General features: G+C 36.5%; 1 protein-coding gene across 4 annotated transcripts in view; it reads right to left on the reverse strand.

Moving 5' to 3' along the window:
• Herc1 (HECT and RLD domain containing E3 ubiquitin protein ligase family member 1) overlaps window positions 1-15,427 on the reverse strand; it is a 163,842-nt gene that overhangs the window by 77,932 nt on the left and 70,483 nt on the right. For 2 of the 4 annotated variants that reach the window (XM_060384850.1, XM_060384851.1), the window contains exons 25-31: window positions 14,919-14,970; window positions 10,732-10,797; window positions 6,591-6,859; window positions 3,098-3,313; window positions 2,052-2,172; window positions 1,587-1,824; window positions 1,304-1,491 (exon numbers count right to left, since the gene is read on the reverse strand). In XM_060384850.1, the coding sequence (XP_060240833.1) occupies window positions 1,304-1,491; window positions 1,587-1,824; window positions 2,052-2,172; window positions 3,098-3,313; window positions 6,591-6,859; window positions 10,732-10,797; window positions 14,919-14,970 (1,150 nt within the window). The remainder of the gene's footprint in view (window positions 1-1,303; window positions 1,492-1,586; window positions 1,825-2,051; window positions 2,173-3,097; window positions 3,314-6,590; window positions 6,860-10,731; window positions 10,798-14,918; window positions 14,971-15,427) is intronic. The other 2 variants (XM_060384853.1, XM_060384852.1) reach the window with 1 other exon arrangement.

The raw sequence follows: 15,427 nt of genomic DNA on the forward strand, positions 1-15,427 counted from the left end.
ACCACAATTTCTGTATCCATTCCTCAACTGAAGGACATCTGGTTGTTTCCAGGTTCTGGCTATTACAAATAAAGCTGCTACAAACATGTTTGAGCAAATGTCCTTGTGTACTTGAGCATATTTTGGATATATTCCTAGGAGTGGTATAGCTGGATCTTGAGGTAGCACTATTTCTAATTGTCTGAGAAAGTGCCAGACTGATTTCCAAAATAGTTGTACAAGGTTATATTCCCACCAGCAATGGAGGAGGGCTCCCCTTTCTCCACATACCCTCCAGCATGTATTGTCACTTGAGTTTTTGATCTTAGCCATTCTGATGGGTGTAAGGTGAAACCTCAGGGTCATTTTGATTTTCATTTCCCTGATGATTAAGGACATTGAACATTTCTTTAAGTGTTTCTCTGCCATTCTATATTCCTCTTCAGAGAATTCTCTGTTTAGCTCTGTACCCCATTTTTTTAAATTGGATTACTTGATTTGTTGCTGTTTCTTGAGTTCTTTATATAGTCTGGATATTAGCCCTCTGTCAGGCTATTGTTTTCTTCTGATGAGTGTCCTTTGCTTTATGAAGGTTTTCAGTTTCATGAGGTCCCATTTATTGATTGTTGATCATTTCTTATGGATGTGATAAGATACCCTAACAAACGTGAAGGCCCCTGCTCTCTATCCCTGAAGTCCCTGCTGCTGTGCCTTCTCTGATTTCATGGACTTAACCTGGAACTGTGAGGCGAATAAAACCTGTCTCCCCTAAGTTGCTTTTGTCAAGATACTTTACCAGAACTGAAAAAGAAACTAAAAAACCATGCTCACTACAAAACGAAGGATGCACCAGCAACCAAAAATTCTACTGGCCAACTATAAAAAAGAATTCTGTTAGTTCAGTTCTTCTGATTATGACCCTGATTATCAAAGCCCTTACTCTCAGAGAATCACTCAGGTCAGCACTTTGGTTAGAGGAGGTCTGTTAGAATTAAGTAACTCAAAAAAACATCTTATCCTCTCCCTGGATAGCCTGGAGAAACTAGTCACCCGATATTTAGGTACTTAAGAGCAGAGGCAGCCAAGAGAGGCTGGACCTGGAGAAGAAGCAGTGGCATTGAGCAGCATCAGCGGGGCCAGAGCATAGGTGGCTCAGGCAGAAGCTCATCTAAACCATACATAGGTGCAGAAAAAGGGGGTTGCAAACAAGTAAAAATCCTTTCATATCGCAACAGAAAGGAGCCAATGTTCCTATCATATGCACACCATAGAGACTCAGCAACTACCTGTACATAAGGAGAAAGGACAAAAAGCTTACACTTACCTCTGAAATCTTTCTTCTCAGTTTCTCCACTGGAGTCAACTTTTTTTTCTTCTTCTTCACCCTCTTCTTCTTCTCCAATAGAGGCCATAAATAGTACACCAGTTTGTGACAACAAATTTTTCAATTGACTACAGAGTAGATCCAACAAGGACTGAACTACTTTGGGGCTCAGTTTATCAGCATAGGTTCTATGTGAAATAAAAGGGAAAATTTACAAACAGGCACAAATACTACAGACAAAACAGGCCCCATATAGTTCTGTCAAGACTTTTGTAATATTTACCCAGTAGTGATGGCTAGAATCTGGAGCAACCTTGTACTGGCCACTTTCAAAGCTGTGCTAAGCTGGGAAACACCGGTCTTTGGCAGCAACTGCAGGGGCTGTCCTAACATGGTGTCTGTACCACATAACTGTGACAATACATTCAGCAGACCAGTGGAAATTGCCAAAGAAACATCTACTGGCTGATAATGAACACTGAGAGCAAAAACTGTAACCAAAAGAAGACGTTGTTGGGCTTCTAGAAAAAGAAAAAAAAAAAAGACTGTTGAGACTCTCTCTGGAATTCAATATTTACTAAAATAAACTCCAACTATAAATGATAGTATAAAGTAGTATTCAATTTTTAAGTATTATGCTCTTTATCTGTCAGTTGGTCTACTAATGTTAAACACAACATAGACAATTCTCTACCATAACCTCAGGCCAAAAATGTACATCCTTCTTTATTCTCAGGGAGCTACTCACCAATGTGATGCTTATTTGCTTGAAGGGCTCTCTCTAGAGTAGCAGACAACTGTTGATAAATTTTATGGACAGCCAGCTGGATTTCAATCTGAATATTTCTTTTAGCTGCTCTGATCCCATCCTAAATTACACAAAGTTACTTTTAAAATGATAACACCTTTTTTCAAAAAAAGAAAAAGAAGTAGTAATAACATTTTAGCCTTAGCATATGCTAGGGCTGTATGGTATTAATTATTCACTAAATTATACCATATGAAAGGTTTATAACAAAATTAGCTTAAAATGACTGTCAGTTTTTGCTTCCGTGTATTACACCTTCCTTTAAAGCAACTTTGCCTATCTAAATAAAGACATAAAAATAACAGTTCACAAGTGCCAGGTAAGGTGGCACCTGCCTTTCATCCTAGCACCTACAAAGCAGAGGCTTGAGGCTTCTTTGTGAGTTTGAGGCCAGCCTGGTACACAGTGAGTTCCAGGACAGCCAGGGCTGCATAAAAGGATCCTGTTTCAAGAAAACCAAAGCAAAACAAAAAAAAACAAAACAAAAAAAAAAAAAAAAAAAACAAAAGAGAGAAAGAAAGAAAAGAGAGAAAGAAAGAGAGAAGGAAGGAAGGAAGGAAGGAGAAGAAGGAAAGAAGAAAGAAAGAAAGAAAGAAAGAAAGAAAGAAAGAAAGAAAGAAAGAAAGAAAGAAAGAAAGTTGTTTACAAAATTAAAAAAGAAAACAGAGGAACCAGGTAAAATAATGAAGTCTAAAATCTTAAGCATTAAAAGCCATCTTCCCAAATTCTAACCCCCATCTAGCTCCACCCTATGTGGTTATGGATTAATAAAGCTGAGCAAGACAGAATCCAAAAGCACAATAGTACAATCACTCATGTAATTCCAACTGTATGACTTACAAACTCAGACAATGATACCTTAAAAAGTAACATAAACTTTTAGGATTTTAACCTTAGTCACACACATCACCAAGTTTCACATCATCCATCAGACACTGCAAAAAGATAAAGAACTGAATACAGAGCAAGTCATTCAGGTCACTTACTTGATAGTAATGCAATCGGCCACTCTCTCCTTTGGCTCCTGTGTGTCCAACAGTGCCTAAACCAAAACACCCTGCTAGAAACTGCAGTCTCACAGATGTGAGCAGGGTGGATGACTGCAAGCCTGAACTTGACCTGCTTCCTGTCAGCAAGATGCTACCCTTTTCCTCCATGCCAGACAATAGAGTGAGGATCTGGTGAAGGGCCTCCAGACGAAGCTTAAAGAAAAAACATTTGAGAGTTGGATACTAAACTCCAAGATTTCTGTATGTCACATGTAATATGTTACCTAAGACAAAGAAAATCTAACATTTTCTAGAAATCTGTTAAGATACACTTTTTTTATTACTGTTTATTAAATCAAGATGAATCTAAAGCCTCTCTAAGGATATTTTAATATAAAACAATACATGTAAAAGGGAAGAGTAGATTTGGGTCTGTTAGTACCGAAGATTAAACTCAGGATTTAAAATGTCCCACTAATAAATCATATATCCCAAGTTCCTACAGTCATAAATGTAGAACTTGGAGACTAGCTGTCAAGGCCAGACTCGTCTGCATGGAGAGTATTTTTAGGAAAGTTAATGAACTTCATGAGTCTCGGCTGCTTCAGATGCAAAAGGAGACTGATAGTTCAGTATCTGCCCTACTCAATGAGCTATTATGAAGCACACAGGTATCTGTGAAAAGTTAAAGCTACAGAGCTTTATAAGTACAAGCAGTAAGATTATGTGGGCTTATGTTTTCACTTTTCAGTGCCAGGATCAGAAGCACTTCTCTATGGTTTGTCCAAGCCTTGCTTAAGTTCCTGATTTTACCTTCTCTACCCACTATTGAACTACCCATTGCTAAAGTGGCTCAGCCTGAAAACAATGAAAAATTAAAAAATGAATTTGAAAAATAAAAAAAATTAATTTCTACTTTAAAATGTTTTAGATTTACAGAAAGTTGTAAAGACAGTTTTTATGTGAAGCAGTGATCTCATGATCATAAAATCAAAGTACTAATGATCAACTCTGAAAATGCTGAGGATGCTCTCCATCCAGCAACATCCAGTACCCAGTCAAGAGTAACTGCTTGTTTACTTCACTGAGTTTTCAGAATTATTTACTTTCTGTGTATGTCTGAGTGTATGTATGCGCACCTTGTGCATACAGGTACCCACAGAGTCCATAAGAGGGCATCAGATTTCCTTGAACTGTAGTACAGGTGGTTTAAAGCCATCTGAGGTGGGGACTGGCAACAGAACATAGGTCTTCCACAGCATGTACTCTTAATCACTAAGCCATCTCTCTAGCTCCCAATTAGATCAGGCTAGTCAGAGTTATATGGGGAGACTCTGTCTCAAGAGGAAAATAAGGACGGAAAAAGAACAAAAGACTAAATTCAATTTTAGATTAGATCCCCACAGTAATGATTACTACAGTAAAGATAAGCAAAACTTGGATTAAAAAGTCAGTCTCAGGACTAGGAAAATGGTCTGGTGGGCAAGAGTGTTTGATCTGCAAGCATGATGAACTGAGTTTAATACCCCAGCAACCATGTAAAAAGCAGGCCCACCTGTGTGGGTCTGTAACCCTAACATTGGAGGTCAGGAACAGGTGAATCCTAAGAGGTCACTGGCTAGCTAGACTAGCCAAAGCAGAGGTGAGCAATAAAGCAAAGAGCAACAGAGAACAATACCTGACTTCTTGCTCTGGATTCCACATATGCATGCCTAGGCTCACATAATCACACAAATTCATCTTATTACTGTACAAATTTTCTTTCCTCTTTGATAAATGATAATAAAAATTGTCTTAAAAGAAATTTCTTTAACATTTCTCAGTAAATGTTTGATTTGCATATGTATTTTATATACCTATATACTCAGGATTAAGTAAAAGTTTCTCAGGTAAAAAGGATAATGACTGGAAATTGCTCAAGAAGCCCTGATGTAAGACTGCATTAATCTGTAGTAGTATATACTCTTCATTTTTATAACCATGGCATGTTAGAAGTTCTCTTGGTATATCTTATAGGATGTTCCTGAATTTGGATTTAACATTCCCACCCTACTTCTCATAACTAGACTAGAGCTAGGGATTTGGAGAAGACAGCTACAGAGTTCAGTATTGTCATATTATATCAAAGACACATGATATCCACATGACTTGTTACTAGTAATCTTATTCATGATTGCTTAAAGTTTTATGTGCCAGATTTCTAATGTTACTATTTTTTTTTTTTCTCCTTCCCATACCCTATATTAGAAGTCCCTAAGAATATTCCATTAACAAGGGGGAAGAATTTAACTTCTTTCTTTCTTTCTTTCCTGACAGCCTTTTTCTGTATAACAGTCCTGGCTGTCCTGGAACTCACTTTGTAGACCAGGCTGGCCTCAAACTCAAAGAGATCTACCAGGTTCTGCCTCCCAAGTGCTGGGGTTAAAGGCCTGTGACACCATACCCAGCAAGAATTTAATTTCCATTGGAGGGAGGACTATCGAAGGTACTGTGGGCACATTAAAACAGTCATTAATATTTGGGGCTTACATGACTATGCCAACATCCTGGGTGCCCTAGTTTTCTCCTAAATGTCTCTATTCATCTGTGGGTTTTTACTGCAGCAACCATTATTGTGGGTATTTAATCACTAGTTCTTTGTTTTGCCTTCTTTTCTTTTCCTTTCTTTTGCCCTTGCTTTTATGATAAGGTTTCTCCTATGCAGCCCTAACTGGCCTGGTAGTGATTACATAGCCTAGACTATCCTCCAACTCACAGCAATCCCAGTGCCACCCTCCCTAGTGCAGGGATAAAAAGTTCAGAATGGAGGATGTGAGAGGCAGCTGAGAGCGAAAGACAGAGACAGAGAAACAGAGAGACACACAGAGAGAGACATAGAAAGGCAGAAAGAAGTCAAAAGCTCAACTAGCAGGCTAAGGAGACAGCCCAGCAGGTAAAGTGCTTACTACACAAGCACAAAGACCTGAGTTTGGATCCCAAGTACTTTACAAAACCTAGACCTGGTGGCATATGTCTGCAACCCCAGTGCTGCGGTTGGAGGTGAGGCACAGTCTAGCCAGACAGAGAACTCTAGATTCAGAAGAAAACTTGTCTTTGAAAACAAAAACAAAAACAAACAAACAAGAAACACAAAGTTGGGCCAGCAAGATGGCTCAGTAGATAGAGGTGCTTGCTGCCAAAACTGAAGGCCAGAAGCTCAATTTCTAGAAGCCACATGGTAGAAGGAAGGAACTGCCTCCTACAGTTGTCTTCAGAGCCCTGTGGCACAAGTACCATAGAGGACACTCAACTTAACCTCTAGACTACAACATCCACATGCATCACATCCTCTCCCCTCAACACACAAACACACACACACACACACGCACGCACACACACGCACACATGCAGGAGAGGGGGCAGTATGAAAGGAAACAAAGGGCAAAGATGTTTCAGTGGCTCACTTTTGGTCTGCAGAGTCTCTAATGAGAAGTAAATATCAACAACTTACTTCTGCCCTTAGTTGTTGCTGTTCCATTGCAATGATGGAGGCCTGCGGACTTGTAGACATACTTTCTTCTGGCTCTTTAAAACCTGGAGCATTCCCCACATCTCCACTCACAAAACTTACAACATTTTCAATCAATGTGTGAACTCCCAAAGACTTGGTAAGGTCAAAATCAGACTCAAAGGAGTAAGAGGAGTTGTAGAACCAATCTCTGGTATGTTTCAGGCGAGTCCAAGAGTCACTCAGAGATTCCAATTGACTATGCATAGGGCCTACATGAAAATGGGGGAAACGTCATCAACAGCAATCAACAGAGAAGAGAACATAGCCTCAAACGAGATGAGGGCTAAGTGCTGCTTCATACCAACTAGTGAGAAATGGGTACTCATGTCTGAACATACGCATGCATTAGGTGAATCTAGGCAAAATGCTTTGAATAAAAACAAAACAAAATAAACACACAAAAGCAAACAAACAAAAACTAGAGCAATGTAAGAAATAAAGAGAAAGCCTTGTTGATGTATCAGTATTTACGTAAGCACTTTAAAAATACAAGACCACAGAAAATAAAAGCAGAAGCTCTTCCTAAATGCTTAACCAAAAAGGCTCTGCAGTATTATACCACATCATTTCTCATGAGCAACAACAAATTAGGCACGTAGAACTCTGTTGGTAAAACTCAATCAAAAAAGGGTTTCATCTAATTTAACATTATCACTGCAAAAGTAAGTCACAACTGCATAAAATGTCTACATATCTGCAACAAAATGGTAACAGAAGTGAGTATAGAAAGGCAAGTAAACTTATAAAAAGAAGACACAGACATCACTTTTGGGTTACACTACCATAAGGAACGCTCTCACTACCTGCCGTGAGCTTATCTACCTCAGGTTGTAAAGCTCCTATGTAAAGGAAGCAAAGTTTCACCAACAACAGCACATGGTCTCTACGTAAAACAGTAATGGTATTACCAGCAGTACTGTGTAGCTAAATACTATTAGCTGGCTGGTGAGTATTTTTAAGTTAAACCTTTAAATAAACATCAAATTCTAACATGTTAGTGTACAAGAACAACTTTCTACATTACATGCCAAGTTTAGTTTTAAATGAAATATATTTATGTCCAACTCACATTCTTAGAAAGCTAAATTTGCTTAACTATAATTTGGGGTCATAATAAACCTTCTCATCATTATTCTATACATGGCCTGCTTTTGTATTTATGTATTTATATAATTTTTAATATAAATATAAAATTGACTAAAATTTTTATCAATTTGTTTTTCCAACTCATCTTTTCCTATCTCCTTCTACATAAATTTTTACTAGTCTGAATCTTAGGCTTATCATTCTCTTCCTTTTATTACTATTAAAATTTGTCTTACATGGACAGGTACTGTTTAACTGCAGTTATTATTCTACACAGGTATGTGCTGTGAGGGTGTGTGTGGATATGAACGTGTGTTTGCTGGATGCTCATGAACGTTTATGCACATAAATATAGATTTAACTTAGGGTGTCTTCCCGGGTTATTCTCCATTTTACTTGTTGTTGCAGGGTCTTGCTATGAACCACCCACTCAATGTTTTGGCTAGTCAGCTACCCAGCTTGCTCTGAGGATTCCCCCTATCTCTGTATGGTGGCCTTCAGATAGGTTCTAGGGATCCAAACTCTAGTCCTTACACTCACAAAGTAAGAACTCTGCTGATTCACCCACACAGTTACAATTTTAGCCATCTTTTACTTTCTAAAAGAAGTATTATTTATGTAATCATTTTAGATATACTTTTCCTATAATGTAATATTGCCTACATTAATTCAAATTCTATATGTAGCCATGAAGTATTATTTATGTAATCATTTTAGATATACTTTTCCTACAATGTAATATTGCCTACATTAATTCAAATTACTATATGTAGCCATGATTCATTTGTTTGGCTGCTTTCATGCAAGCATACCAACTTTCTGTATTAGGAATTTATTTTAAGGTACCCAACAAAATACACACACACACACACACACACTGTACTTGTTAAAACTATACCAGACAAAAAAGTTTGGAAAGAGTACTACTTACACACTAATGGCTGCAGAAACAGAAACTCTAATATAATATTTAGCATATAGTTCTGCTCTTTTACTATTACACTGGTGCCAGTTAAATCTTAGGGCTTTAAAATCATACATGGAAACTCATAATAGGGAACTAATATTATGACTATGCTACCAAAATAATTCAGCTACCAAAAGAATGTATGGTTTAAGTACCTGTTAAGTTTTCAATAGCTTCTGTGTGTGCTGGGGGGTAGTAATTGGTATGTGATAAACATGGAGAGTGAGTGTAGGCTAGCACATATCATGGCCCATAAGTGGAGGTAAAGGGACAACTGTGGATGTCTGTCCTTGCCTCCAGATGAGACAGGACATCTTGTTGTTTGCCGCGGTGTCTGCCAGATTAGCTGGCCTACAAGCTTCGAGGTAGTCCTGTCTTCCCTTCCTTCCTTTTTGCCATGAAGTGCTAGGATGATAAGCACATAGACGTGTAGGCGGTTGTGTGGCTTCTGAGCTGCTTCCAGAGCCCCAAGAGTTCTCTGTAATCAGGGCTCCCGGGCTGCAGACACAGCTCCACAATGGAGAGCTTGCAAAGGGTGTACATAGAACCCTGGCTCCATGTCCATAACAGGGGAAATCTTTCATGTTCAGTTTCATGGAGAAGAGAAACAACAATTTCGAAAAAATTTTCCAAATTGTACGTATAGCTTTCATATAATATAGGAAAAGTAAAACCCGCAGTTATACACTATATTACGTTAAAAATACTTTTTAAATAAAGCAAAAATTTAAGCAAAGATATCAAATGTCAGGTTTTGGTTCCTTGCACTGGGCTTGTTTTACTTAATAGCAAAATTTCAGAATAATAGTCTTTGTCTTTTAACACATGTAAGTAACTTTTCAGCACAAGTCCCTATTTTCCACTGTCCAGTGTCAGAACCACAGAAATAAATGAGACCTGAAGGCCTGACTTCCGCGTTCAGTTTCCTCATCTGAGGAAACGAGAAACTCAGACAAATGAGTCTATCAAAATAGTAAGACTGATTCCTTAATTCTACGTAAAGTAGATTTATAAATTACTGTTACCTAATGACTCGAAACTCACAGATCCATGGAAATTTCAATTGCCTGGTTAATTACACAAAGGCTCAATCACTAATCTACCAATAGTGAACTGCCTTTATATACAGAAAAATATTCCATGGAAGTACTGGGCATGCCCAAACTAAATCCCTTCTGAAAGCAGGGCTCAGAAAACTTTTTGTGTATGTGTAACATATTAAACAGTTCAGTGGTCCGTAAGGTCTCAGCCACAATTGCTCAATTCTGCTACTGCAATCAGAAAACAGACAGTCCATAAACAAATGAGTATGGCTGTATTCCAATTGTTTGAAAAACCTTAAAGGATAAAATTATTGTGTACATGATTCAAATAAACTCATTATGAATAAAATATAAGAGCAGGAAAGATATCATACCAAAGCACTGCAGGGGCACGGTACACACCTTTAATTTCAGCACTCAGGAAGAAGAGACAGGAGGATCTCTGTGAGTTCAAGGCCAGCATGGTGTACATGTGTTCTAGGCCAGCAATATAGTGAGACTCTGTCTCAAAACCCAAAACAACATAACAAAACAGTATGGGGATAAATAAAATAATTTTCAGTGAAATATTTAGTCTGACATAAAAAATACTTCAGAGCCCCAAAACTTAAATGTATAGAAATGAGAGAATTTTACGTAAAAAAAAAATATATATATATATATATATATATATATATATATATATATATATATATTAACTTTGGATCGTTCCATATTGTTTGATCTCAAAATAGAATATACTGTATCTGAAGACCATATCAAAGGCTTCTAGACCATATTTAAGATGAAGGCCAATGCTTACTACTAACTCAGAGGTTTAACAACTTAAGAAACAGTTCAGCAAGATACTGAGACTGTTTACTTGTCCTTACAACACTGGTTCTTAAATGGAATTTTCAAAATGAACATGGCAGAGTTGCAATACATACTTTATAAACCATAAAATATGTAGGCAAGCTAAAAGGGGAAAAAAATTTAAACATGCCATCATGTACTTGCTTGAAGCTCTTCTTTTTTCTGGGGCTCAACTGGCCAAAAAGGAGTAAATGCCCTACCACATGAGAATCAGAAGACAAAAGGAGACATTTGACACAGGAGATAACATTTACAATCTTTATGTAACTTGAAATGCACAGATAAAATAGCATTTCACCCACATACGCCATATGCTACCCCGTGAAACACACACTGATAAATGTTTCCAGCATTACTGTAGCAATAAAATGCTAACAACATACTGAAAGGCCTGACAGAAGGGACTCAAACTGTACTTTAACCAATAAGGGTTACCTAGTAAGACTTCTGCTACTGCTTCTTCAATTGTTGAGATTCTACCACTTTCACGATAACAGCTTCAGTTTACATTAGAAAAAGCAAGCATCAGCAAAAGGCATTAGCTTTCTGTAAATAATCAGCTTCATCTGCACAATTACAGCAAATCTTCTATTTCTCAAAATACCAAAATGTCAACATATTTTGTTAAGTTCTGTTGAGAATTTGATAAACTTATGAATAAATGAGTTCATATTTGATTAAAATAATGTCTGGTGATAGTGAGCAGTTTATAAGCTTTTGAATATCAGTTTCACTTTGTCCCTGAGGAAACAACTTGCTTCATCTGTTTCTTCTTAACAAAAATTTAAATTATCTTTAAATTTAGAATTTAGCTTTTTCTTCATTCCCCACTTGGGTCTTGCTAGGGTGCCAACAGTCTGCAACTCTTAGAGTCAGCCCCGCCCTGTACACACACCCTCCCCTCCAGCTGTCACTATAGAAACTCCTGGCCTACAATTTAACATTGGTGACTCTGAAAAGACAAACAAGGCGGTCTGGCTAAAGGTTATATGCTCCACTGCATTGCACCTTCCACATTCGCTTTCTTAGATCACAGTGAAACTTTAGCCAGAATTAAGGGCTTTAAAAAGAAAAAAGAACAAACATGTTTCATTAGCATGAATCTTAACATCCCTAATGCCAAATACAGAGTGAAGCACAGGTGATAAATACTTTCAAGGAGCTATTTTTAGAGGCACTAAATAGAGCATATATTGACCACTAATTATCATTTATACAGTTTAATTTTAATTTAAAAAGGTATAATGAAAATATTATTTCTCTCCTCTTCCTCTTACATGATTTTCAGTAAGTCATGACCACTAAGAACAATACATGAAAAGCTATTCAAGAGAGAAGTTTTGTATTTCCTCCTCAAATACTGGAAATGAATAAATACGCACGTAGAACAAATGCTGGCTAGACATTTGTTCACCATAGTATAAGCCACAATAATAACTCAACAAACAGTTTGGTCCAAACTGTTCTCATATTTGGAAAGTTCAACTGTCTCAGAGAAGACATGCACATTAAAGCTCTATGGCATCTGGTTCATGTTGACAAGTGAATAAGAAATACAATAAAAGATTTACTATAACAGCATTTAAAAGCAAAACAAAATATACACTTCCTCCAGTGTGTAGTCCAATCGTAATCACTAAATATGTAAGATTTGTAAAACTTTAGAAACACGTATTAAATGTTTTTAAATTTTTTAATTAAAGATTTATTTCAAATTATGTGTTTATGGGGGTAAGTAATCTGTGCACATGAATACCAGGGATTTTTGATTTGTTTTAAGACAGACTCCGTCTCCGTAGCTTCTCTCCTAACACCAGTGATCCTGAAAGCAGGAGAGCATGTGATCCCCTGGAGCTGGAGTTACAGGCGGTGAGCAAGCTGATACGGATGACAGGAACTCAACTCCAGTCTTCTGCAAGAACAGTGTGTGCTCTACACCACTGAGACGTCCCTCCAGACCCCTAAAATGTACTTTCAGTGTTTTTTAAAAAGGCATCTATTACAGTAAGTAACATAAAATCTATAAAGTAACATTTTTATTATGTACTAAATCTAGGATTTTGAGACTTAAAAATAACTATTTTAGATTACATTCTTAAACTAGTAACTCTCCTACTTTCTAGTCACTTGTCCCTAGGAATAAAATCAAGAGTAAATTTGTTCCCTAGAATCATTAGAAGAGAAAAATTAATACAATAAATTAGTACCAAATTAAGTGATATGATAAAATTTCAAATACCCACTTTTGCTTCCCTATTATAATTTCCCAAATGAGTAGTTATATAGAAAATTTCCATAATGGCCTCCAAGTGCTTTTTGGTTTAAAAACAACAAAAATGATAAATTCCAACAAGTCAATAGAGCAGTATAGTACTTCCTTGAGATTTTTAAGGAAGATTGTTTGTCCATACATGAAATTAAGATTAATGCACCACCAAGGTGCTGCAGGCTCACGGCAACTCGGGAGGCTGAGACTGGAGGATCCTAGGTCCAAGGTCTATAAATGATGTAAAGTGAGTTCAGGGCCAGCCTAGGCAGCCTGGAGGCCATCTGACAATGAAAAGTAGAATGAGGACTTGGTGTAGCTCAGGGGCCAAGTGCTGGCCTTGTAGGGCTAAGTTTTCAGGTTCACCTGCAATATCATAGACACCCCAACTCTCCACCAAATTTCAGGGATGGGGTTTATAAATCACAAGATGATCACATGACATCTTCCAGCTTGCTGCTCTGCTTCTCATGTGACTAGACACTGACAATTTGTGGGGTTTATAAATTTCTTCTTGGCTTCAAACCCTTGCAACACCCAGAATGAGGTATGGCTTATAGGTCGGGTGAAGTTCCAATGTTATTCAAATTAATTAATTTAATTAAATTTTTAAAAAGATTAATGGCTTAATTTGTTATCTATTTAGAGTTAAAGTTATAGTAAGTTAACATAGTTTTAGGATAATTTTGAAAAACTATCAAGGGGCAACAATTCTACGTTATAATTTTAATATTTTGATTAACAATTAAACTATGGACTGCCCTTAATTCAAAGATAAACATGCTACTTTCCTTTATTTAAAAGGTATTGCTTTGTTTCACCCTAGTCTGATTAGGAGGAATTAAATATTAAATGTATACTTCAAGAGCATTATAAAAACTTATAAGAAAATAACTACAGCCAGTGGAATACCACTTAAAAATACAGTCTAAGTGTATGATAGACTATGATTGGCCATTAGAAGGCTCTCAAACTAGAGGTTAGCTCCCTCTCCTCCTCAGCAATTCTGGAACTGGCCACTCCCTTGCATCATTGAGCACTTAGTGCTTTAGCACTCTTACTACCACTCCTGAGTGCTGGCATTACAGGCATGTGCCACCATGTCAGATTTAACATGAAACATTTCACAATATTCACCTCATTTAAACAAGCTAGAAAAATAAGTTATATTCCAAAAACATGATTTTTTAATCAAGTGAACTTCAATTTCCAAAGTATTTTAAAATAGAATGTATACTGCACATTATCACAAATAACATGTTTTGTGGAGGGTTCTGTCTTGTTTTGTTTTTTAAGAAACCCAGAATTTTCAATGTGTTGTAATTTCAAGACCTTTCAATAAAGAAAGAGTCATTTTAGTTTACAGGAGTAACAAAGTTTCTTCCTCTGAATATATATACATATATAAATTTTAAAAATAGTATGACCTATGGTGTTTTCTTCCCACATTCTTTTTTTTTTTTTTTTGTGGGGTTTTATTTGGTTCTTCTTACATCTATAAAGAAGCCTAAAACACCAAGAAAGGGTGGTTTCATATTGAAGAACAGAAGATTGAGTATCACAGAAAGAAATTTTCTTCACAAGCTTTCAGAAAACAACTACTAGTAGAAATTCTTAGTATTTTATATTTTTATAAAACCACTATACACATGGCTTTTAAATGAAAGTATTGGCTAATAAGAGAATACTAATATTTATGAGTGTTTTCAGTTATCCTTGGATTTATATTATCTAAAACCACTACTCTTTTCCTCTATTTGCATGTTACCTGACACTCATTAAGACAGAGCTACTAAGAAAAGGACAGGCAATGTTCCTGAAATTCTGTAATATTTTTAAAAAGGACTTTTTAACAAAACCCATGAAAAACAGACGGAACTAATTATTAACTCTTATACATTCCCAGATTTTAAATATATGTGCATTATAGAGAAAATTATCTTTCTTTTAACTTTCTAATAAAATACATCTGAATGGCTTTTTGGCAATGACATCCCAGTGACAATCAGATTTAAATATATCAAACAGAAAAACTTAATTTAAGCTGTTACCTCTCTTCCTATGAGATGATGCTAAATCCAAATCAACATTTCGTCGGCCACTCTACAAGTTAAAAAGAAAAAGGTTAGCTGTTAAAAGTTTTTTATTAATATTCAATAAAGCATTAAAAATAACCCATAATAGTTACAGTAATGTCCTATTCTTTTACCAATCAAGTCAGACCAAGAACACACCCACTGAAAACAACTATAGGAGTGAACATACATGGCTTCACAGGTACTAACTCAAGCAAAAATGTCTGAATTACCACATTGAAAAAGCGGTTGCACTTGCTGCTGCTACCTCCTCTCATCTTTACTTCCACCTTCCAGGTAGAGCATGACCATAATATTTTAAATACCAAAGTAATAATCTCCTAGTTCCCAAAGGTACTACTTCTTCCTCTGTCTTTATACGCCTTTCTTTTCAAACTTTGTATTAGCCTTGACTCAGAGTTCAGAGATCATCTAACAAATATACTAACAAAAAAATATTAAAAAATATTAAGAGTATTCTAAAA

This window comes from Meriones unguiculatus, chromosome 6 (genome assembly GCF_030254825.1).
Source record: "Meriones unguiculatus strain TT.TT164.6M chromosome 6, Bangor_MerUng_6.1, whole genome shotgun sequence".
Taxonomy (NCBI): Eukaryota; Metazoa; Chordata; class Mammalia; order Rodentia; family Muridae; genus Meriones; species Meriones unguiculatus.